This window comes from Lissotriton helveticus, chromosome 8 (genome assembly GCF_964261635.1).
Source record: "Lissotriton helveticus chromosome 8, aLisHel1.1, whole genome shotgun sequence".
Taxonomy (NCBI): Eukaryota; Metazoa; Chordata; class Amphibia; order Caudata; family Salamandridae; genus Lissotriton; species Lissotriton helveticus.
This window is the reverse complement of record NC_136069.1, coordinates 16,333,272-16,356,329: the sequence shown is the minus strand read 5'-3', so window position 1 is coordinate 16,356,329 and position 23,058 is coordinate 16,333,272. Positions and strand designations below refer to the sequence as shown.

The following is a 23,058-nucleotide window of genomic DNA, read 5'->3' as shown; positions in this document are numbered from 1 at the left end:
AAAGTCAGAATTAAGTAGAGAATCCTTAGAACGAGCCCAAGAAAGGGAACTAATCGAGATAGGTGAACGAGTTAAAACCGAACAGTCGGACAGACAGAGGAATGCCCTTATTAAGGGTATGTATCCTCTTCTTGCCGAGGGCTTGCCAAAAGCGACCCCGGAGGCATCCAGTAATTTTCCGCCACCATTAGTTCCGACCAAGCTACGTCACAAACCGACCGCAGCTGATATTTTTATTTCGTCCTATTTGGACGACACAGTCCCAGAATATGCAAATCCTGTTCCGCCAGCTCCTGTAAATAATGTAAATCCTGCTCCTCCAGTCACCGGAGTACCTGCTACGGTACCCCCGGTCCAGCCCACATTACAATTTCCCGCCGCGCCAGCACGAAGAGTATCAGTCGACGATTCTAGTTTAGGGGCCGCAGGAGGAGGTCCTCCTGGTACCCCGCCGCCACACCAACGAGTAACGTTAGTCGAGTTACATGAATGTGCGTTACAGCGTACGCCCAAATATAAGTCCGTTGCAGATATCCGACGAGCTCTTACTGAATGCCGCTATGATCCAGTTGCAGGTGATGATAGCACAGTTATATATTCGATCCGTGTAAGACGGGTGACCGGGTATTTGGACACCCTACCGAATATGAAAGAAGATCTAGACAGAATATATCGTTTCATCCGTACAGGGGATGATCCAGAAAGTATTGGCGAAGCCATGTCTCAAAGGAAAGCTGAGATCCAGCTCATGTTATTAAAGTTTCTGATTAATTGTTTAATAAGAGAACAAGATTCTCCGACTAAAGATCCGGCCGAAATGAGAATCCTGACAAGGTGGAGTGATAATATAGCCGAGGGTAAGCACAGAACCATCAGTAGTATAGAGAGTATGTACAAGAGAATTCGTAAGGAAATAATAAGGTTACACGAACAACGTAAAGCAGCACAAGTAAGCGAGAAAGAAAATGACTCTTCTACTGAAGAGGTAGAGGACGAGAATCCCGCCAGAATAGCGTATGTAGGTAGAACTAGACTTTCCGACCGACATTCACGTCTAGACTACAAGAAAACTGTTCCTCATCCAGCACCAGAACAAGGTTCTCTAGAACAAGTATTTCAAGCTACCGATCATATTCTGAAATCACGAATCGGTTACAGTGAATTAAGTACTATGCATGAACAAGAACTAGCCCGATCAGCAGTCCGATGGACTACTGATTCTACCACTTTTCCAGACGAAATAGTGGCACAAATGTTTCTGAAACTGCCCCCAGCCGAGCAACGACTGGTGGGTATGTATATGATCCAGCACCTCATTACTCTGTATGAGGGTCAACATTCTGATCCAGGTCCGTTACACGATGTCCTGAACGAGTTACTCCAGTATAGATGGAAAGGTCTAGGTACCGATTTAATTAGTGTCATTCTAGAACAGCGCCACAAATATAGAACGTTTTTGAACCCGCATTTTGTTCATGTCTCACCCCCAGAAAGTAAACCCTTTTATATAGATAGACAGAATCCGTTACGAGAAGTACACCCAGTCAGGACAGCAGATGGTGAAATGCAACGAGTATTTGTTTACACTCCGATTACAAAGATGGAACTCTTAGAGATGAAGAAATTAATTCCCTGTCATGACAAAGATCCAGCAGGGTTCCACCGAGAATTAAAAGACATGCTCCGTATGGGAGAATACACGTATCCAGATATTATTAAAATGCTAAAGGTCCTGTTGCCCGCTGGGGTATACGAGAAACTCAAGGAAAAAGAATGGGAGGTGGGAGAGAAAAAGATCGATTGGGCAGTTCTAGAAGCTGAAGATAAGATACGAGTACCAGGTACCGGTCTTGGAGAGAAATGTAAAGAATTACCAGAACTGCTAATACAAGTTTTGCCCAGATTATTAGCCACTAAAAAGGAAGACTGGGATGCAATCTCAGCCTGTAAACAGAAACAAGACGAAGACACTAGTGATTTTTATTCTAGATTTGAGAAATGCTTTAGTATTAATAGTGGCCTCAAGACAAGTAGCGAGTCATACCCTCATCTTTTTGTTACTAAATTAGTCGAGAATTCAAGTCCACAAGTTAAGAACCGAGTTTTGAAAGTCGAAAGTACCTGGCAAGCTAATACCCCGTCCCAAATGTTACAGATGCTTCAGTATCACCAGAATAGAATCAGAGAAGAGCAAGATCATGAAAGAAAACGTATGAAAGACACAAAAATGAAAGTATTAGTTGCACAATCTGTTCCTCAAGACAGTCAGAAGAGGGGTACGAATCAAGCCAGTCATCCTGCAGTTCCCGTTAAAGGGACCTGCAATTATTGTAAACAGCCAGGTCATTTTATAAACGAGTGTGCAGTTCTGAAACACAATATAGCTACCGGTAAGACTAAAGAAAGACCACGTCCGCCTAGACAAGAACAAGTTTCACAGACTTCTCAGCCACAGAATGCACAACAGACAGTTCCAGCACCGCAGCCTATTGCTGCAACACAGCATGTTACACAGCAGATGTACCAGTATGCACAGTCCGAGTATCCAGAGTATCAGCCATATTCATGAAACAGCCTAGAGAGGGAGGTAGGCTTGCCTCTCATCGAGATACCTGTAGATCAAGAGGGTCCCTATGTTCACAGTCAAGTATTAGGGAAAGACAGAAAGTTTCTGATTGATACAGGGGCAAGTAGGACCACCATTAGTCACGCCGAGGTTCCAGGGGCTCCGCTCTCAGGCTCTAGAAATGTTTCCCTTGGATTTTCAGGAAAGCCTATTGTAAACGAGATATCTAAGCCAGTTACTCTAGAAGTAGGTCCATTGTCCCGCACTACTGATCTGTTACTTACGAAGTCATGTCCAGAAAATCTGTTAGGTATTAAAACACTGAAAGAATTAGGTGCAGTTATTTGCTGCTCCCCAGAGGGAATACGACTGTTCCTACGTGACTTCAAGGGTCACTATGTATTACGAGATTTTGATCCAAGATTGTCTAATGTTCCGCAGCATTTATGGGCGCAAGGTCCAACTGATGTAGGTTATATGCAAATCACACCCCATCGTGTGACTCTCAAGCCAGGTGTAGTGTTACCACGAATCAGACAGTACAGATTGCCACCTGAGGCTGTAACAGCCTTATCCAAAATTATTGACGAGCTCATTGCTCAAGGAGTAGTTGTAGAAACTGACTCCAATGTATGTAATTCTCCGATCATTCCAGTCATGAAACGTACTGATCCAAATGCACCCCCAGTATATCGATTAGTGATTGATCTTCGAGAACTCAATAAATGTATTATTCCCCAGTACCCAGTTGTCCCAGATATCTCTTCCCTATTGACAGCCATTGATTCCGAAGCCTCATTTTTTACAGTCATAGACCTCAAGAACGCGTTTTTCAGTGTCCCCATTCATCCAGACAGCCAGTTTCTTTTCGGATTTTGTTTAAATGGAAGGAGCTATATGTTCACACGAGCTCCTCAAGGTTTCACAGAAAGTCCTAGTATTTACAGTCAAGCACTTAAGAGACAACTAGACAATATTCACATGCCAACTGACACTGCCCTGCTCCAGTATGTCGATGATCTACTGATCACAGCCCGTTCTGAACGTGCTTGCGAGCGAGCATCACTTACAGTCTTGTATTTCCTAGCAGAGATGGGGCACAAGGTGTCCCCTTTGAAGCTTCAATTCTGTGTCCAGCAAGTGATCTATTTAGGCCACTTACTGTCCAAGAGGGGTAGGCAGTTGACACCCGACCGTATCCAGTTAATAGCGAGTCTTCCTCAGCCCAAGACCCAGAAGGAGGTACGTGCTTTTATCGGCCTTACTTCTTACTGCAGACAATGGATCCCTCAGTATGCATTCCTAGCCAAGCCACTGATACAGTTAACGACACAGGAGGCAGCCGTATCGACTGTCCTCCCTTGGACATCTGAACATACACTTAGTTTTAATGAGTTAAAGAAAGCCTTATGCCAAGCTCCAGTTCTAGCTACACCGAACTACAGTAAGCCTTTTACACTTTTCGTCACTGAACGTGAAGGTACAGCATTATCTGTTCTCACACAAGATCAAGCAGGACAATACAAGCCCTGTGCTTATTTTTCGAGCACACTAGATCCTGTAGCCCAGGCTCTGCCTGCGTGCCTCAAGTCAGTTGCAGCCACAGCACTAGCTATCAGACAAAGTGATTCCATAGTATTAGGACATTCTTTGACAGTACAAGTTCCACACTCCGTGGAAGTTCTTTTAAATCGAACACAGACTCAGCACTTGACAATTGCACGTTTGACAGGTTATGAATTGACACTGTTCCAGCCACACATAGAAATCAGACGCTGCAACGTTCTAAATCCTGCTACACTGTTACCGTCAGTTAATTCGAATCCTGCCACACAAGACTGTGTGGAAGTAGTTAATATTATGACAAAGCCAAGACAAGATCTGACAGATATTCCATTACCAGATCCCGACCTGACACTTTATGTGGATGGTTCATGTATGAGAACAAGTACAGGAGAACTAGTAGCCGCGTATGCAGTGACTACTGACACTGAAGTTATAGAAACACACCGTATTGACACCCTGTCTGCTCAAGCAGCAGAGCTAGTTGCTCTGACCCAAGCCTGCATACACGCCAAGAACCTGAAAGTTAATGTTTACACAGATTCACGCTACGCATTCGGAGTCGTACACGACTTTGGAGTGCTCTGGCAGGAGAGAGGTTTCATGACTTCTCATGGAACCAAGATTCAGCATGGTCTCCTTATTCAAGCTCTGTTAGATGCCATACACTTACCGACATCTATTGCTATCATGAAATGCAAAGCACATACGAAAGTTACTGACACTATTTCTCAAGGTAACGATCTAGCAGATCGCACAGCCAAGCTTACAGCACAGACTCCAGACATGTCAGTTAATCCGACACAGACACATACTCCAGATCCGACTGCCTGTATGACAGTTAAGGACCCCACTCAAGATGTCATAGATATCCAGTTACATGCTACTCCCGATGAAATCAAGAAATGGTCCGAACAAGGAGGGGTCCAGACAGATCAGGGATGGGTAACGAAGGGTAAAGCCACATGGTTTCTCCCCGACTCTATGGTTCAAGTCATTATCAATACCGCACATAGTCCAGCACATTTAGGAGAAAAAGCTATGTTAGATAGTATCCAGAACATTTGGTTCAACAAGCATTTACGAGCTGCAGCCAAGCAGAAGGTCCGTACCTGTATGATATGTTGCCAGTTTAATCCAGGTAAAAGTGTCCCGGTGGAACAGGTGGATTCCAGCCCCCTGACCACCCTTTTGAAGTCCTCCAGATGGATTATATTCAGATGGAGCGATGTCGAGGTTTCAAGTATGTCCTTGTAGTTGTATGCGCTTTGTCCAGGTGGACAGAAGCATATCCAGTCCCAGATTACACAGCCGCGACCACTGCCAAGCAGTTGGTTCGTGAATTCTTCCCCCGTTACGGACTCCCTAGGGTCGTATATTCTGACAACGGCCAGCCATTCTCATCTGAGCTCATGAAACACGTTTCCCTTTTGTTAGGGTACCAGTGGAAGTTTCATTGTGTACGCCATCCTGAAGCAGCCGGTCTCGTAGAGAGACATAATCAGACCCTGAAAATCCGCATCGCTAAAGTATGTAAAGAGAAAGGTGTGGACTGGCTAGTAGCTCTGCCAGTCGCTTTGTTTTATATGCGCATGGTCGCACATTCCAGATCAGGTCTGTCCCCGTACGAGGTCGTATTCGGCCGCCCCCCTAATATGTGGGGTACACCTAGACCCCGAAGTATTACAGATGTTTCAAGTAATATGCTGACAGATTACCTAGCTTCCTTGATGTCTGCCCTACACTCTTGTCGTTCACAGGTTGCCGCCGCATTTCCAGACAATACCGAGGTGGCACCGCATGAAATCGTTCCCGGATGCATGGTTCTTGTCCGGAATTTTGATCGTTCAAGTCCGCTGGAGCCCCGCTGGAAGGAACCAAAACAGGTCCTCCTGGCCACCCGTACTGCCGTCAAGCTGGAAGGCAGGAAGGGCTGGGTCCACCTGTCTCATGTGAAAAGATTTTACGGACTAAAGACTGTTTCAAAGAACATTTCCGAGGATTTTAAGGATTGCCAAAGTACTATTCTCAAGGACTGTCCCGCAAAAGACAATGATACAGATCCCTCCCTGTTAGAGAAAACTCCGCAGCAGGAGTATAAGAAAAAATTAAGGTCTAGTAAAATAAGTCAGCCAGTTTGATTGTCTAAGTCCTCCCCTAGGTGAAACGGTTAGACCGGTTTCTGACATGTATAAAATAGACCCCCATAGTGAGAGAGTTAGTCAAAACTCAATCCGATGTATCGTTTTTCTAAGCTTCATATTGTTTTTCAGCCTTATGATTACCTGCACATGTTATGCATTTTATTTGTGTTTTCCAGTTTCTCATGTAAATAAGTCTTCTAATGCTACATTAGAGCACACGTTTAGTGATCTGCCTCCTCATGAACTCTCATATCGTCTTGCTATGCGTAATAATTCCTTTATCCGCATGTTACATTATTCACACCAGACCAGCAATGCCACTAATTGTTGGGTGTGTGGTCGACTCCCCCCTTTCCAGACACCGAAGGGAGTTCTGCCACTCTTTCCTTATCCATTTTCACATAACGGTTCATGTGGAGCATGGTCCACGTTAACGTCATCCTCAACAGATATGTCTTTTCTTAACAGTACATGTTTTCCAGACAAGCAAGGTCTTCCCCACAGAACAGGGTTAGATCTAGAAAATGAAGTTTATAATTTGGGTAATTATTCTTCGAATTTTATGGTCCTGAATGTTCAGTCTGATTCTACTCCAGACTTACCTGCTATGTCAGTATTACCAGTCAAAGGCGAATTATGTGTCCGAAAGAATGGTTCCGTACATGTAGGCCATAGTGATTGTACTACTATTATCAAGTATAGTGACAGTAGGAAATCTATTTTCAATGCTTCACGTCATTCTTATTTTGTTTGTGGTCAGACCGCATATGTTCGTCTGCCCCTCGATTGGGAGGGAACCTGTTACATTGCCTTCCTACTGCCACCAGTTTTTCTAGCCCCACCTGACTATCATAGGAATTCCCACCTAGTACATATCAGACACAAGAGAGACCTCCCGATTGTCGATTATACTGAAACTGCTCTAGAACAATACATAGATATCAATAAAGGTGTCTTCCCCTATTTAGGTACTGTCGTGAATAGTAAACTGATACGTAGATTAACGAGAACCCTCGAAGCAGTAGTGATTGAGACTACTTCTGCTCTAGGTAACTTAACCGAAGAGCAATCCTTTATGAGAATTGTCGTGCTCCAGAATCGTCTCGTCCTTGACGTCATACTGGCCGATAGGGGCGGGGCATGTAGAGTCATCGGATCTAGTTGCTGCATTTTCATTCCTAATAACGCACCGTCTGTTTATTCAGCTATTACCAGACTCCATAATATTGCCCATATGTTGCACCAAGATCCAGGCACCTGGACATGGTCCGGTTGGTTCTGGAATATAATTTCCGCCTGGGGATGGAAAGTATTGTCATTTCTGGGTATTGCAGTAGCGATCATATTCAGTTGCTGCCTCTGTTTACAATGTGGCCCTGCGATTTGCGGCATTTGTGTTACCTCTTGTATTCCTAGTCCCAAGTCCCGTTCTAAATCCCGTTCCAAGAAAATTCGAGACGAGCAAATGATACTGTATGAAATGATAGATGGTATCATGAATATTGATGTTTCCTGATGGAAACGTAGTGACAAGGAGGGAATGTGGAAAAGTAAATTTTGCCATGTTCTGTGTCCCTACGTGTTCCCCATCTTATGTTATGTGTGCATGATTAATATGCATATGTATTCCCTATGTTTGATTAAAGACGCAATTACAGTTGTGTCCATCCCTAGTATGCCAGTTTCCAGTTCTCGTGAAAGCTACGAATATTAGGCCTATGTAAAGTTGCGTTGCCACGTTTCTCAGTGTGCACGTTATTTCATTGAAAAGTCCCCGTTTCTAGGCCTCAAAAGGGCCCGGACACCAGATTCAGCTCCTGTCTCCTGAACCCTCGCTGAGGAGCGATACAGCCCCCACCTGTATCCTCGACCCTTCACTTACTTCCTGCCTCGCAGTGCCCGGCTCGGCCTGGCTCTGCCTACGAGTCTGCCAAGAGTATGTTATGATTCTAGTTATCAGTCCAGCCCTCCTTCTCTGCATTCCTAAGCTACTGAATCGCATCAATAGTTTCCGTCATTGTCTAGCCTTTACGTCTCCATGTAAGAGAAATACTGTATTTATGGTCATTTAATATTCTTCAACACGCACTACATGTAGAATAATGCATGCTCCAGTCTTAGAGTCTGTTAGCCTCTCCCCTCCTGACTCTTAGTTTATATCAACATGTTCTCTAAACATTAGATACTAGATAGGGTTTAGGTACATGTCGCCCTGACTCTCCAGACTTCAGTCTCTGCTCCTAGCGCAGAGTTCATAGCCCCCAGCTTCTCCTAGTAACACGTCATTGTCAGTTTGCGCGCACCATTAGGTTAGAGGTCCCGGCTCCTTAGGTAGCCCCCTCCATGTTTCCGCCCCATTTATGACATATTCTGTTACGTTTACATCACATGTCTATGTATACGCCTCTTGTTACACCCACTTTCACCCTTATCTTTCGCGACTGCTATTGACCACACCCACTGCTCCGCCTACTGTAATTCACTGTAATGCAATTGTTTTAGTATATATACTTGTGCACTGTTATTAAAGTTGGGCTAGCTAGCCATCCCAGATCTTGTCCGTGCAGGTTGTCCTGTTCCTGTCCTTTATGCTGTATTAAACCTGCAAACTCCTACTACCTCGAATCTTGACTCTTATTTATTGAGCTATCTGTTATTCATATATTCATTCAAAAATAGAGGTATTATTTATTTATTTACCACAAAATAGGCGTCCCTCCACTCAGCCGGAGCGCTAGACCGCTCGTCAATGACACCCACCGAGAGTGAACACCACTCCAAGATGGCGCCCAAAGAAAATCCCACCCCAGGAACCGGACCCGCCTGAACAGCGGCGAGGAGCCGATTACAGTGCAGGTAAGGGGGGTACAATGAGTCCCGTTAAAATCAGGGGGAAATACAACTTAAAATAACACAAATAGTCACCAGGTTAGATTAAAAATAGTAGCGCGGTATTTGAGGCGTAGAGCGCGATGCAGCGCGCGAGTACCTTCTCAGGGCAGTCCACAGGGCAGGTCGCCTTAAATAGGCGTCCCTCCACTCAGCCGGAGCACTAGACCGCTCGTCAATGACACCCACCGAGAGTGAACACCACTCCAAGATGGCACCCAAAGAAAATCCCACCCCAGGAACCGGACCCGCCTGAGCAGCGGTGAGGAGCTGATTACAGTGCAGGTAAGGGGGGTACAATGAGTCCCGTTAAAATCAGGGGGAAATACAACTTAAAATAACACAAATTGTCACCAGGTTAGATAAAAAATAGTAGCGCGGTATTTGAGGCGCAGAGCACGATGCAGCGCGCGAGTACCTTCTCAGGGCAGTCCACAGGGCAGGTCGCCTTAAATAGGCGTCCCTCCACTCAGCCGGAGCGCTAGACCGCTCGTCAATGACACCCACCGAGAGTGAACACCACTCCAAGATGGCGCCCAAAGAAAATCCCACCCCAGGAACCGGACCCGCCTGAACAGCGGTGAGGAGCCGATTACAGTGCAGGTAAGGGGGGTACAATGAGTCCCGTTAAAATCAGGGGGAAATACAACTTAAAATAACACAAATAGTCACCAGGTTAGATTAAAAATAGCAGCGCGGTATTTGAGGCGCAGAGCGCGATGCAGCGAGTGACAACGGACCTCATTTTATTGGGCAAGTTGTTGAGTATGTCTTGAAAGGATTACGGATCAAAGAGAAATTCCATGCAGTTTTCCACCTACAATCAGCAGGATTAGTGGAGAGGGGATCACTGACATAATATTGAGGGACATATTATCGACTATCAAAAATATCGTTGCAAAATATCGGCAGACAGAATATCGACTTTGTATCTACAAACAGGTAAGTACAAAAATATCGAGTAAAAAATATCGTTTACAAAAATGTAGTTTATAAAAATATCAACTTCATTAAAAAACAATGTTAAATTAAATTAATATTAAAAATTAATTACTAAAATATACTTAAAAATACTTAAATTACCTTATAATAATTAAATAATTAATGAAAGTTATAAAAAAATCACAATCATATTTGTTAAAACATATATATATAGTAACATAATATAATTAAATAATATCCAATATTATTACCGTAGGATCGCGGAAGTGTAAAAATTACTATTCCCACTCCAGAGAGTGCAACAGTAGGGAAAGCGTTGGATAGCGTAGGGGTAAAAATTACTATTCCCACTCCAAAGAGTGCAACAGTAGGGAAAGCGTTGGATGGCGTAGGGGTAAAAATTACTATTCCCACTCCAAAGAGTGCAACAGTAGGGAAAGCGTTGGATAGCGTAGAGGTAAAAATTACTATTCCCACTCCAAAGAGTGCAACAGTAGGGAAAGCGTTGGATAGCGTAGGGGTAAAACTTACTATTCTCACTCCAGTGGGTGCAACAGTAGGGAAAGCGTTGGATAGCGCAAAGGTAAAAATTACTATTCCCACTCCAGTGGGTGCAACAGTAGGGAAAGCGTTGGATAGCGTAGGGGTAAAAATTACTATTCCCACTCCAAAGAGTGCAACAGTAGAGAAAGCGTTGGATAGCGTAGAGGTAAAAATTACTATTCCCACTCCAGTGGGTGCAACAGTAAGGAAAGCGTTGGATAGCGTAGGGGTAAAAATTACTATTCCCACTCCAGCGAGTGCAACAGTAGGGAAAGCGTTGGATAGCGTAGAGGTAACAATTACTATTCCCACTCCAGTGGGTGCAACAGTAGGGAAAGCGTTGGATAGCGTAGGGGTAAAAATTACTATTCCAACTCCAGTGAGTGCAACAGTAGGGAAAGCATTGGATAGCGTAGAGGTAACAATTACTATTCCTACTCCAGAGAGTGCAACAGTAGGGAAAGCATTGGATAGCGTAGGGGTTAAAATTACTATTCCCACTCCAAAGAGTGCAACAGTAGGGAAAGCGTTGGCTAGCGTAGGGGTAAAAATTACTATTCCCACTCCAGAGAGTGCAACAGTAGGGAAAGTAAATACTTCTTATATTTTTAAAAAATATATAAATTGATATCTATAAAAAATTAATTAAAAGTAATTACCAATTTAATATAAGATAATAATTAATCAATTAAAATTACAAATTACAATTAATTTTTACTATTAGTTACCTATTCAAATTAATTACAAATTAACAATAATGAATTAACAATTAAAAATTAATTAACAATTAATTCAAATTAAATACAATTAAATAAATTGAATTATTTAATTAATTATGAATAAATTACTTCACACCCTATTCCCCTATAAACTCACAACCCGCAACAGAAAATAAATTAGTAAAATAAACATAATTAGCAATTAATCAATTAAATAAAATTAATTGCCAATTAAAATTTAATTAATTACCCATAAAAAATAATTAACAATTAATTCTAAAAAAATACCAATAAATATTTTTAAATATTTAATTAATTATAAATAAATTGCTTCCCACCCAATTCCCCTATAAACCCACAACCCGCTACAGAAAATAAATTAGTAAAATTAACATAATTAGCAATTAATCAATTAATTGAAATTAATTGCCAATTAAAATTTAATTAATTACCAAATATAAATTAATTAACAATTAATTAAAAATGAATACACCAATATATACATTTACATATTTAATTAATTATAATTAAATTACTTCCCACCCTATTCCCCATAAACCCACAACCCGCTACAGAATTAAATTACACAAAAATAAAAAATCATTAATTAAAATTCATTATAACATAAATACACACTTTTTACACATATAATAACATAACAAACACTATAAAAAATTCGATATTATTAAAAATTCGAGAATTTTAATAAACTATATTATATACTTCGATATTTTAACTTTCTATATTTGTAACATTCGATATTACATTATTTACCTTCAAAACGATATTTTTGATGTCTATATTCTGTCCATTCGATATTTTGTCCAGCCTATATTTTGGACTCGATATTATGTCCATTTGATATTTTGTAGTCGATATTATGTCTGTTTACCGTGGAGAGGCACAACGCTACTTTAAATTGAAGTTGGCAAAAATACTCGCTTCCACGTCTTTGAAGTGGCCAGATGCACTACCCTTGGCATTGTTGTCTATAAGATCGGTGCCACATTCACGATCTGGCCTTACCCCACATGAAGTGGTCTTTGGGAGACCAATGAACATTTGGGGAGTTCCTAAGCCACGCCCCATACATGATGTTCCATGTGTTCTGATGAATGATTATTTGGCACAGTTAATCGACAGTTTGATCTCTATTCATCAACAGGTTCAAGAAGCTCTTCCTGACAGAATTACAGGTGAGGCCCACGAACTCTGTCCTGGAGACTATGTGATGATCAAGGTCTTCGAGAGGTCGAACAGTTTGGAACCAAGGTTGCGAGGACCAGAGGATGTATTACTTGCAACAAGAACAGCAGTTCGAGTGACGAACAAGAGGAACTGGGTCCATAGCACACACTGCAAACGTGTGTCGCCTGCCTTGGTAGAACCTGCTGTGCTGACTGATCATCGAGAGATCTTGGAAACGGAGAAGGGCCACGCTATCTCACCTGACGAATCTGAGGGAGTCTTCCCGGACCACACGATTCCTGGAGTATCACGATACCACTTGAGACCGAGGCAAGAATCTGCAGTGTTGAAAAAGACTGGTTGAACTACTGCCCTGGGTTAGTGAAACGGAACGACGATGTGGCAAGGGGGGGGGATCAGCCCTGCGTAGTGTAGTGACACCTGTCTTGGCCGGTGGTGAAGAAATCAACAGCTGCCCAGGGATAAGAGCTCCAACGATTGTTTCAACACGTTTGTAGAAAGATTAATTATCGCTGTTGCTAAAATGATTAACAAAAGAATCATTTGTGCTGTAGGGTTTGTTGTTGCTCTGGTGGTTATGGCAATAATCACCTGGTTTGTTGAGAAAGTGGTTCCTGCTCGACAGCTTTTTGTTGCCACTACTCCAGTGCCAGTGGAGCACCATTACTTCATGCTTCCCTATCATGAGCAGAAGCATCGACAATCCTACTTAAACACTTTTATTCAAATGTTGCATCATACACATAATGCCATGAATACCACCAACTGTTGGGTGTGTGGGATGATACCTGCTCACCAGAAAAAGGGAGGAACACCTTTTATTCCTCTGCCGTTTTCCCATAATGGTTCATGTCAATCTTGGTATGCACTTTTGTTTGCTTCTGGAAAGCCTTCAGTAGGTGGGATTAACTTTTGTGCTGAAAAAAGGATGCTATCAAGATACAGATGGTTATCCTCAAGCTAAAGGGACTACATGGGAATGGGAAGAGTATCAACCTGACAATATTTCGACACCATATGTCTTTACAAACATGAGAAATATTAAGAACAATGGACATTTTGTAATTTCTGTGACCAGAGCTAAAGCAGATTTGTGTATAAGCAGTGTTGGGAGAATTCCAGTGGGACGGAGTGAATGTATTTTGACACTGACTATTGAAGGAGCTAATAATAGTAGCTTCACATCTTCGCACAATACCTATTTTGTTTGTGGTAATAAAGGATACTATCAATTACCTGCTGGGTGGTCTGGGATATGTTACATATCATTTTTGTTACCACCTGTGTTCTTAGCCCCTCCATCGTATCATCTGGATTTTAAATTATACAACGATCTCTCTAAGAACAGATACAAATGAACAATAAGTACTGATGAGGTTGATCAGACTGATACCAATTTGCAACAATATGTCGATTTTAATTTGGGTTTGTTCTTCTTCGTGGGTGCTGCATTAAACAGTAGAAAAATAAGGAGACTCACTCGTGTTGTGGAAGCTGTTACCAATCAGACAACAATGGCACATGGGAACATTACAGAGGAACTGCAAATTGCAAAGATTGTAGCACTCCAAAACAGACTGGTGCTTGATGTGATTTTGGCTGATCGAGGTGGTGCATGTCGCATCTTCGGTAGCAGTTGCTGCGTATTTATACCAGATCACTCACATTCAGTATACGACGCAATATCAAAACTGCATAAGATTGCTGCAGAGATTCACCCAGAGACTGGTACATGGACTTTTTCGACCTGGTTCTGGACACTATTTGCTACTTGGGGCTGGAAACTACTGACTATTTTATGTATCCTGTTGGCGATATTATTTACATGCTGTGCTTGTATACAATGTGGTCCTATGCTTTGCTCCATGTGCATCACTGCTTGTACACCTGCCAAGAGAAATATTGCAGAAATGAAAGCACAACAAATGCTAAATAAAGAGATCACTGAGATTATGAGCATCAATGTACAGGATGCATATCTAGATTACCCCAGATAAATGAATGTCTTCAGCTAATGCTAAAAGGGTCGTCTGTTGTAATTTGGCAGCGATTAGGTTAGAATTAGCAGAAGCCATCCTGTATTTAGAGACTATCATGTTCGTTTTGTGAAATCCATTTTGTATTTCTGTCAGCCATTTTGTTTGCCATGTGCTACCATGTGCGCGCCATGTGCTCTGTCCTACCTTTCTGTTAACTGCTCTTGAAATCTGCCTAGAGACGAGATATATTTAGCATCTTCCACCTTCGCACATGCTCAGTTGAGCTTGCAGCTGTCCTTTCAGCTGCCACTCGAATGTAACTGTCAGGATGTGTTTGCCAAAAGCAGCCACTGTTAGCTCCTCCCACTTGTTGACCTTATGACCTTATATGTACCTAAAACCAGCATTTTGTACTTGTACCGCCTTCATTTGAGCACCCGGGTGTGGGTATAAAAGGACCAAGCTCCTTCCATTCAGTTTGCTACTTCATATATTACCCAAGGGTGCTGTGTGAATGTAGTTCCACCTCATGAGGTTTAATAAATCTTGTATTTTCTATTCCAGTTTCTGTGCCAACTTCTATTCTATGGTCTGAGGACTCTGTGCAGGGAAGGGAGAACCCCTAACACGTTAGCCCTTGCTGAGGCTCACTACTACAGAGGCGCTGGAGATGTTGACTGCTGCATGGTGGTTTGATTTTTTCAAATGTCTAGGTCTAGAGTTCTTTCCTGAATTGCTGAATGTGATGGTGCCGTCCTCAGGTGCAGGGGGAGGGTGTTCCATGCTTTGGCTGCCAGGTACCTGAAAGACCTCTGCTGGTGGTTTGGCAGATCTGCGGGGTGTCTGCGAGAGAGAAAGAGATGGATCAAAGGTGTCTGGTCGTTGTTAGGTCAGGGCTCTGTTGATGTGTGCTGGTCCTTTGTTGTGCAGGGCCTTGTACACATGGGTTAGCATCTTGAACTGGCTTCTCTTCTGAATCGGGAGCTAGTGTCATTTCTTGAGATGGGGGTGATGTGGGTCCTTCTGGGGAAGGCGAGGATGAGTCTTGCTGCTGGGTTTTGTATTGTCTGTAGTCTCTTCAGGAGGCGTGTGGTTATTCCTATGTTGCACTGCACCTTATGTGTCAATATGCCCAGGTTCACATAGGTAAGTGCACAACGCCTATTAGAGATCAGTTAGTGCAGAATTTCATTTTCCTACTACAGGTAGCCGACACTCCACTTCACACTCAGTGCCAACACACAGCCACAAGCAAAATACATGTGTAACTATGTGTAAACATCATGGAGGTAATAATACCTTATACTCACATTCTACTCTCCGCTCCAGCTGTGCTAAATGATTAGCTAACTCTGACTTCAGCTCATGGACATTAAATACCCTGGAAAAAAGAAAAACACCAGCTGAGGGGAGAGGAAGAAAACACCAGACAGCAGCTGAGGGAAGAAGGGGAGAAGGGGGAAACACCAGACAGCAGCTGAGGGAAGAGGAAGAAAGCACCAGACACCAGCTGAAGGAAGAAGGGAAGAAGGGAAGAAGGGGAAAACACCAGACAGCAGGTGAGGGAAGAAGAGGAAAACACCAGACACCAGCTGAGGGAAGAACAGGGAAACCTAGACAAAATATTGAACAATGGTGAGGTGGGCTCTTAGTCCACACCGCTCCTGAATCAGAGCCTGTAGAGGGATTCCTCTGTAGCTGTGAATGAACTGCAAACACTCTGCACTCACATCGGACATGCCCTGCACATGTCCTGCAACCTCCTGCACATGCTTTTGACACACTTGGCACACTCTCTACACACACTCGGCAAGCACTGTGAGCTCTCTCTCTTCATTCCTCAGCACAGCCACCCCACAGCACAAGCATTTCTATTACCTGGAAAACTGTTCAGCAACCTGAGTTAAGACATTCTGGAAGAGTTCCTCTTTTGCTGAAACGAAGGAAAGAGAAAAATGTGAAAGGACAGTGACTGGGTGTGCTGGGGTGAACAGAGAGTGTGTGCAGTAGTGTGCAAGCTGTGCATGCTGGGTGCAGAAGCAGGGTCTGCTGTGATGCACAGGCAGTGTGTGCTGGGGTGTGCCATGCGTGTGTGCATGAGTGTACAAGCAGTGTGTGCTGGGGTGTGCCATGCGTGCGTGCATGAGTGCACAAGCAGTGTGTGCTGGTGTGTGCCATGCGTGTGTGCATGAGTGTACAAGCAGTGTGTGCTGGTGTGTGCCATGCGTGTGTGCATGAGTGTACAAGCAGTGTGTGCTGGTGTGTGCAGGGCGTGTGTGCATGAGTGTGCAAGCAGTGTGTGCTGGGGTGTGCCATGCGTGTGTGCATGAGTGTACAAGCAGTGTGTGCTGGGGTGTGCCATGCGTGCGTGCATGAGTGCACAAGCAGTGTGTGCTGGTGTGTGCCATGCGTGTGTGCATGAGTGTACAAGCAGTGTGTGCTGGGGTGTGCCATGCGTGCGTGCATGAGTGCACAAGCAGTGTGTGCTGGTGTGTGCCATGCGTGTGTGCATGAGTGTACAAGCAGTGTGTGCTGGTGTGTGCCATGCGTGTGTGCATGAGTGTACAAGCAGTGTGTGCTGGTGTGTGCAGGGCGTGTGTGCATGAGTGTGCAAGCAGTGTGTGCTGGGGTGTGCCATGCGTGTGTGCATGAGTGTACAAGCAGTGTGTGCTGGGGTGTGCCATGCGTGTGTGCATGAGTGCACAAGCAGTGTGTGCTGGTGTGTGCCATGCGTGTGTGCATGAGTGTACAAGCAGTGTGTGCTGGGGTGTGCCATGCGTGTGTGCATGAGTGTGCAAGCAGTGTGTGCTGGTGTGTGCAGGGCGTGTGTGCATGAGTGTACAAGCAGTGTGTGCTGGGGTGTGCCATGCGTGTGTGCATGAGTGCACAAGCAGTGTGTGCTGGTGTGTGCCATGCGTGTGTGCATGAGTGTACAAGCAGTGTGTGCTGGGGTGTGCCATGCGTGTGTGCATGAGTGTACAAGCAGTGTGTGCTGGGGTGTGCCATGCGTGTGTGCATGAGTGTGCAAGCAGTGTGTGCTGGTGTGTGCAGGGCGTGTGTGCATGAGTGTACAAGCAGTGTGTGCTGGTGTGTGCAGGGCGTGTGTGCATGAGTGTACAGGCAGTGTGTGCTGGTGTGTGCAGGGCGTGTGTGCATGAGTGTACAGGCAGTGTGTGCTGGGGTGTGCCATGCGTGCGTGCATGAGTGCACAAGCAGTGTGTGCTGGTGTGTGCCATGCGTGTGTGCATGAGTGTACAAGCAGTGTGTGCTGGTGTGTGCAGGGCGTGTGTGCATGAGTGTGCAAGCAGTGTGTGCTGGGGTGTGCCATGCGTGTGTGCATGAGTGTACAAGCAGTGTGTGCTGGGGTGTGCCATGCGTGTGTGCATGAGTGTACAAGCAGTGTGTGCTGGGGTGTGCCATGCGTGTGTGCATGAGTGTACAAGCAGTGTGTGCTGGGGTGTGCCATGCGTGTGTGCATGAGTGTGCAAGCAGTGTGTGCTGGTGTGTGCAGGGCGTGTGTGCATGAGTGTACAAGCAGTGTGTGCTGGTGTGTGCAGGGCGTGTGTGCATGAGTGTACAGGCAGTGTGTGCTGGTGTGTGCAGGGCGTGTGTGCATGAGTGTACAGGCAGTGTGTGCTGGGGTGTGCCATGCGTGCGTGCATGAGTGCACAAGCAGTGTGTGCTGGTGTGTGCCATGCGTGTGTGCATGAGTGTACAAGCAGTGTGTGCTGGGGTGTGCCATGCGTGTGTGCATGAGTGTACAAGCAGTGTGTGCTGGGGTGTGCCATGCGTGTGTGCATGAGTGTACAAGCAGTGTGTGCTGGTGTGTGCAGGGCGAGTGTGGATGAGTGTGCAAGCAGTGTGTGCTGGGGTGTGCATCAGGTGTGTGCATGAGTGTGCAAGCAGTGTGTGCTGGGCGAGTGTGGATGAGTGTGCAAGCAGTGTGTGCTGGTGTGTGCAGGGCGTGTGTGCATGAGTGTACAGGCAGTGTGTGCTGGGGTGTGCCATGCGTGTGTGCATGAGTGTGCAAGCAGTGTGTGCTGGTGTGTGCAGGGCGTGTGTGCATGAGTGTACAAGCAGTGTGTGCTGGTGTGTGCAGGGCGTGTGTGCATGAGTGTACAAGCAGTGTGTGCTGGGGTGTGCCATGCGTGTGTGCATGAGTGTACAAGCAGTGTGTGCTGGGGTGTGCCATGCCTGCGTGCATGAGTGCACAAGCAGTGTGTGCTGGTGTGTGCCATGCGTGTGTGCATGAGTGTACAAGCAGTGTGTGCTGGTGTGTGCAGGGCGTGTGTGCATGAGTGTGCAAGCAGTGTGTGCTGGGGTGTGCCATGCGTGTGTGCATGAGTGTACAAGCAGTGTGTGCTGGGGTGTGCCATGCGTGTGTGCATGAGTGTGCAAGCAGTGTGTGCTGGTGTGTGCAGGGCGTGTGTGCATGAGTGTACAAGCAGTGTGTGCTGGTGTGTGCAGGGCGTGTGTGCATGAGTGTACAGGCAGTGTGTGCTGGTGTGTGCAGGGCGTGTGTGCATGAGTGTACAGGCAGTGTGTGCTGGGGTGTGCCATGCGTGCGTGCATGAGTGCACAAGCAGTGTGTGCTGGTGTGTGCCATGCGTGTGTGCATGAGTGTACAAGCAGTGTGTGCTGGGGTGTGCCATGCGTGTGTGCATGAGTGTACAAGCAGTGTGTGCTGGGGTGTGCCATGCGTGTGTGCATGAGTGTACAAGCAGTGTGTGCTGGTGTGTGCAGGGCGAGTGTGGATGAGTGTGCAAGCAGTGTGTGCTGGGGTGTGCATCAGGTGTGTGCATGAGTGTGCAAGCAGTGTGTGCTGGGCGAGTGTGGATGAGTGTGCAAGCAGTGTGTGCTGGTGTGTGCAGGGCGTGTGTGCATGAGTGTACAGGCAGTGTGTGCTGGGGTGTGCCATGCGTGTGTGCATGAGTGTGCAAGCAGTGTGTGCTGGTGTGTGCAGGGCGTGTGTGCATGAGTGTACAAGCAGTGTGTGCTGGTGTGTGCAGGGCGTGTGTGCATGAGTGTACAAGCAGTGTGTGCTGGTGTGTGCAGGGCGTGTGTGCATGAGTGTACAGGCAGTGTGTGCTGGGGTGTGCCATGCGTGTGTGCATGAGTGTACAAGCAGTGTGTGCTGGTGTGTGCAGGGCGTGTGTGCATGAGTGTACAAGCAGTGTGTGCTGGTGTGTGCAGGGCGTGTGTGCATGAGTGTACAAGCAGTGTGTGCTGGTGTGTGCAGGGCGTGTGTGCATGAGTGTACAGGCAGTGTGTGCTGGGGTGTGCCATGCGTGTGTGCATGAGTGTACAAGCAGTGTGTGCTGGGGTGTGCCATGCGTGTGTGCATGAGTGTGCAAGCAGTGTGTGCTGGTGTGTGCAGGGCGTGTGTGCATGAGTGTACAAGCAGTGTGTGCTGGTGTGTGCAGGGCGTGTGTGCATGAGTGTACAGGCAGTGTGTGCTGGGGTGTGCCATGCGTGTGTGCATGAGTGTACAAGCAGTGTGTGCTGGGGTGTGCCATGCGTGTGTGCATGAGTGTGCAAGCAGTGTGTGCTGGTGTGTGCAGGGCGTGTGTGCATGAGTGTACAAGCAGTGTGTGCTGGTGTGTGCAGGGCGTGTGTGCATGAGTGTACAAGCAGTGTGTGCTGGGGTGTGCCATGCGTGTGTGCATGAGTGTACAAGCAGTGTGTGCTGGGGTGTGCATCAGGTGTGTGCATGAGTGTACAAGCAGTGTGTGCTGGTGTGTGCCATGCGTGTGTGCATGAGTGTACAAGCAGTGTGTGCTGGTGTGTGCAGGGCGTGTGTGCATGAGTGTACAAGCAGTGTGTGCTGGGGTGTGCCATGCGTGTGTGCATGAGTGTACAAGCAGTGTGTGCTGGGGTGTGCAGGGCGAGTGTGGATGAGTGTGCAAGCAGTGTGTGCTGGGGTGTGCCATGCGTGTGTGCATGAGTGTGCAAGCAGTGTGTGCTGGTGTGTGCAGGGCGTGTGTGCATGAGTGTACAAGCAGTGTGTGCTGGGGTGTGCCATGCGTGTGTGCATGAGTGTGCAAGCAGTGTGTGCTGGTGTGTGCAGGGCGAGTGTGGATGAGTGTGCAAGCAGTGTGTGCTGGGGTGTGCATCAGGTGTGTGCATGAGTGTACAAGCAGTGTGTGCTGGGGTGTGCATCAGGTGTGTGCTGGGGATGTTAAGCAATGTTTGCTGGGATGTTCAGACACTGTGTGCTGGGCATGGAGGTGGTGTATGCTGGGGTGTTGAAACTGTGTTTGATGGGGATGTGCAGAAAGTGTGTGCTAGTGTACCTCACACCCCTGTGATGTGTGCATGGAGGCTGAAGATACATACATGTGTTTGCCCTTACCTGATAACTGCTCAATGGGCACAGGGATGACTCTGTACGGAAAACTACAAAACAAAACATGAAATGGTCACTGTGGGCAGCCGGGGATTGGAGAAGTGCAAACTATTGAATCCCCCCCAAGGTTCAAGGGCAGAAGAGGTCACCAGAGGTCTGGGTGCAAGGGGCCATGAAGGAAGAGGTATATCACAAAATTGTGTATGCAAATATCGACCTGTATTAATACCGGCTGCAAGGTATCGACTTGCACAAGGTAAGCATGCATAAGGGAGTGTAGATTCACTGTTCTAACACCACAGTATCATCAGGGTAAGCATGCATAAGGGAGTGTAGATTCACTGGTCTTTTTCCACAGTATCGTCAAGGTAAGCATGCATAAGGGAGTGTAGATTCACAGTTCTAACACCACAGTATCATCAGGGTAAGCATGCATAAGGGAGTGTAGATTCACTGGTCTTTTTCCACAGTATCGTCAAGGTAAGCATGCATAAGGAAGTGTAGATTCACTGTTCTAACTCCACAGTATCGTCAAGGTAAGCATGCATAAGGGAGTGTAGATTCACTGTTCTAACTCCACAGTATCATTAAAGTAAGCATGCATAAGGGAGTGTAGATTCACTGTTCTAACTCCACAGTATCATCAGGGTAAGCATGCATAAGGGAGTGTAGATTCACTGGTCTTTTTCCACAGTATCGTCAAGGTAAGCATGCATAAGGAAGTGTAGATTCACTGTTCTAACACCACAGTATCATCAGGGTAAGCATGCATAAGGGAGTGTAGATTCACTGGTCTTTTTCCACAGTATCGTCAAGGTAAGCATGCATAAGGAAGTGTAGATTCACTGTTCTAACTCCACAGTATCGTCAAGGTAAGCATGCATAAGGGAGTGTAGATTCACTGTTCTAACTCCACAGTATCATCAAAGTAAGCATGCATAAGGGAGTGTAGATTCACTGTTCTAACTCCACAGTATCATCACGATAAGCATGTATAAGGGAGTGTGGATTCACTGTTCTAACTCCCCAGTATCGTCACGATAAGCATGCATAAGGGAGGGTGGATTCACTGTTCTAACTCCACAGTATCGTCACGATAAGCATGCATAAGGAAGTGTAGATTCACTGTTCTAACTCCACAGTATCATCACAGTAAGCATGCATAAGGGAGTGTAGATTCACTGGTCTTTTTCCACAGTATCGTCAAGGTAAGCATGCATAAGGGAGTGTAGATTCACTGTTCTAACTCCACAGTATCATCAAAGTAAGCATGCATAAGGGAGTGTAGATTCACTGTTCTAACTCCACAGTATCATCATGATAAGCATGCATAGGGGAGTGTGGATTCACTGTTCTAACTCCAGAGTATCGTCACGATAAGCATGCATAAGGGAGTGTAGATTCACTGGTCTTTTTCCACAGTATCGTCAAGGTAAGCATGCATAAGGGAGTGTAGATTCACTGTTCTAACTCCACAGTATCATCAAAGTAAGCATGCATAAGGGAGTGTAGATTCACTGTTCTAACTCCACAGTATCATCACGATAAGCATGCATAAGGGAGTGTGGATTCACTGTTCTAACTCCACAGTATCGTCACGATAAGCATGCATAAGGGAGTGTGGATTCACTGTTCTAACTCCACAGTATCATCAAAGTAAGCATGCATAAGGGAGTGTAGATTCACTGTTCTAACTCCACAGTATCATCATGATAAGCATGCATAGGGGAGTGTGGATTCACTGTTCTAACTCCACAGTATCGTCAAGGTAAGCATGCATAAGGAAGTGTAGATTCACTGTTTTAACTCCACAGTATCGTCACGATAAGCATGCATAAGGGAGTGTGGATTCACTGTTCTAACTCCACAGTATCGTCACGATAAGCATGCATAAGGGAGTGTATATTCACTGGTCTTTTTCCACAGTATTGTCAAGGTAAGCATGCATAAGGAAGTGTAGATTCACTGTTCTAACTCCACACTATCATCACAGTAAGCATGCATAAGGGAGTGTAGATTCACTGTTCTAACTACGCAGTATTGTCACGATAAGCATGCATAAGGGAGTGTAGATTCACTGTTCTAACTCCACAGTATCGTCAAGGTAAGCATGCATAAGGAAGTGTAGATTCACTGTTTTAACTCCACAGTATCGTCA

General features: G+C 45.5%; 1 protein-coding gene across 1 annotated transcript in view; it reads right to left on the bottom strand.

The window, feature by feature from the left end:
* Nucleotides 1-23,058, bottom strand: part of PDE9A (phosphodiesterase 9A) — a 243,595-nt gene that overhangs the window by 203,100 nt on the left and 17,437 nt on the right. Inside the window, exons 4-6 of the mRNA XM_078658368.1 lie at nucleotides 20,907-20,950; nucleotides 16,433-16,487; nucleotides 15,865-15,935 (exon numbers count right to left, since the gene is read on the bottom strand). Coding sequence (XP_078514494.1) covers nucleotides 15,865-15,935; nucleotides 16,433-16,487; nucleotides 20,907-20,950 — 170 coding nt within the window. The remainder of the gene's footprint in view (nucleotides 1-15,864; nucleotides 15,936-16,432; nucleotides 16,488-20,906; nucleotides 20,951-23,058) is intronic.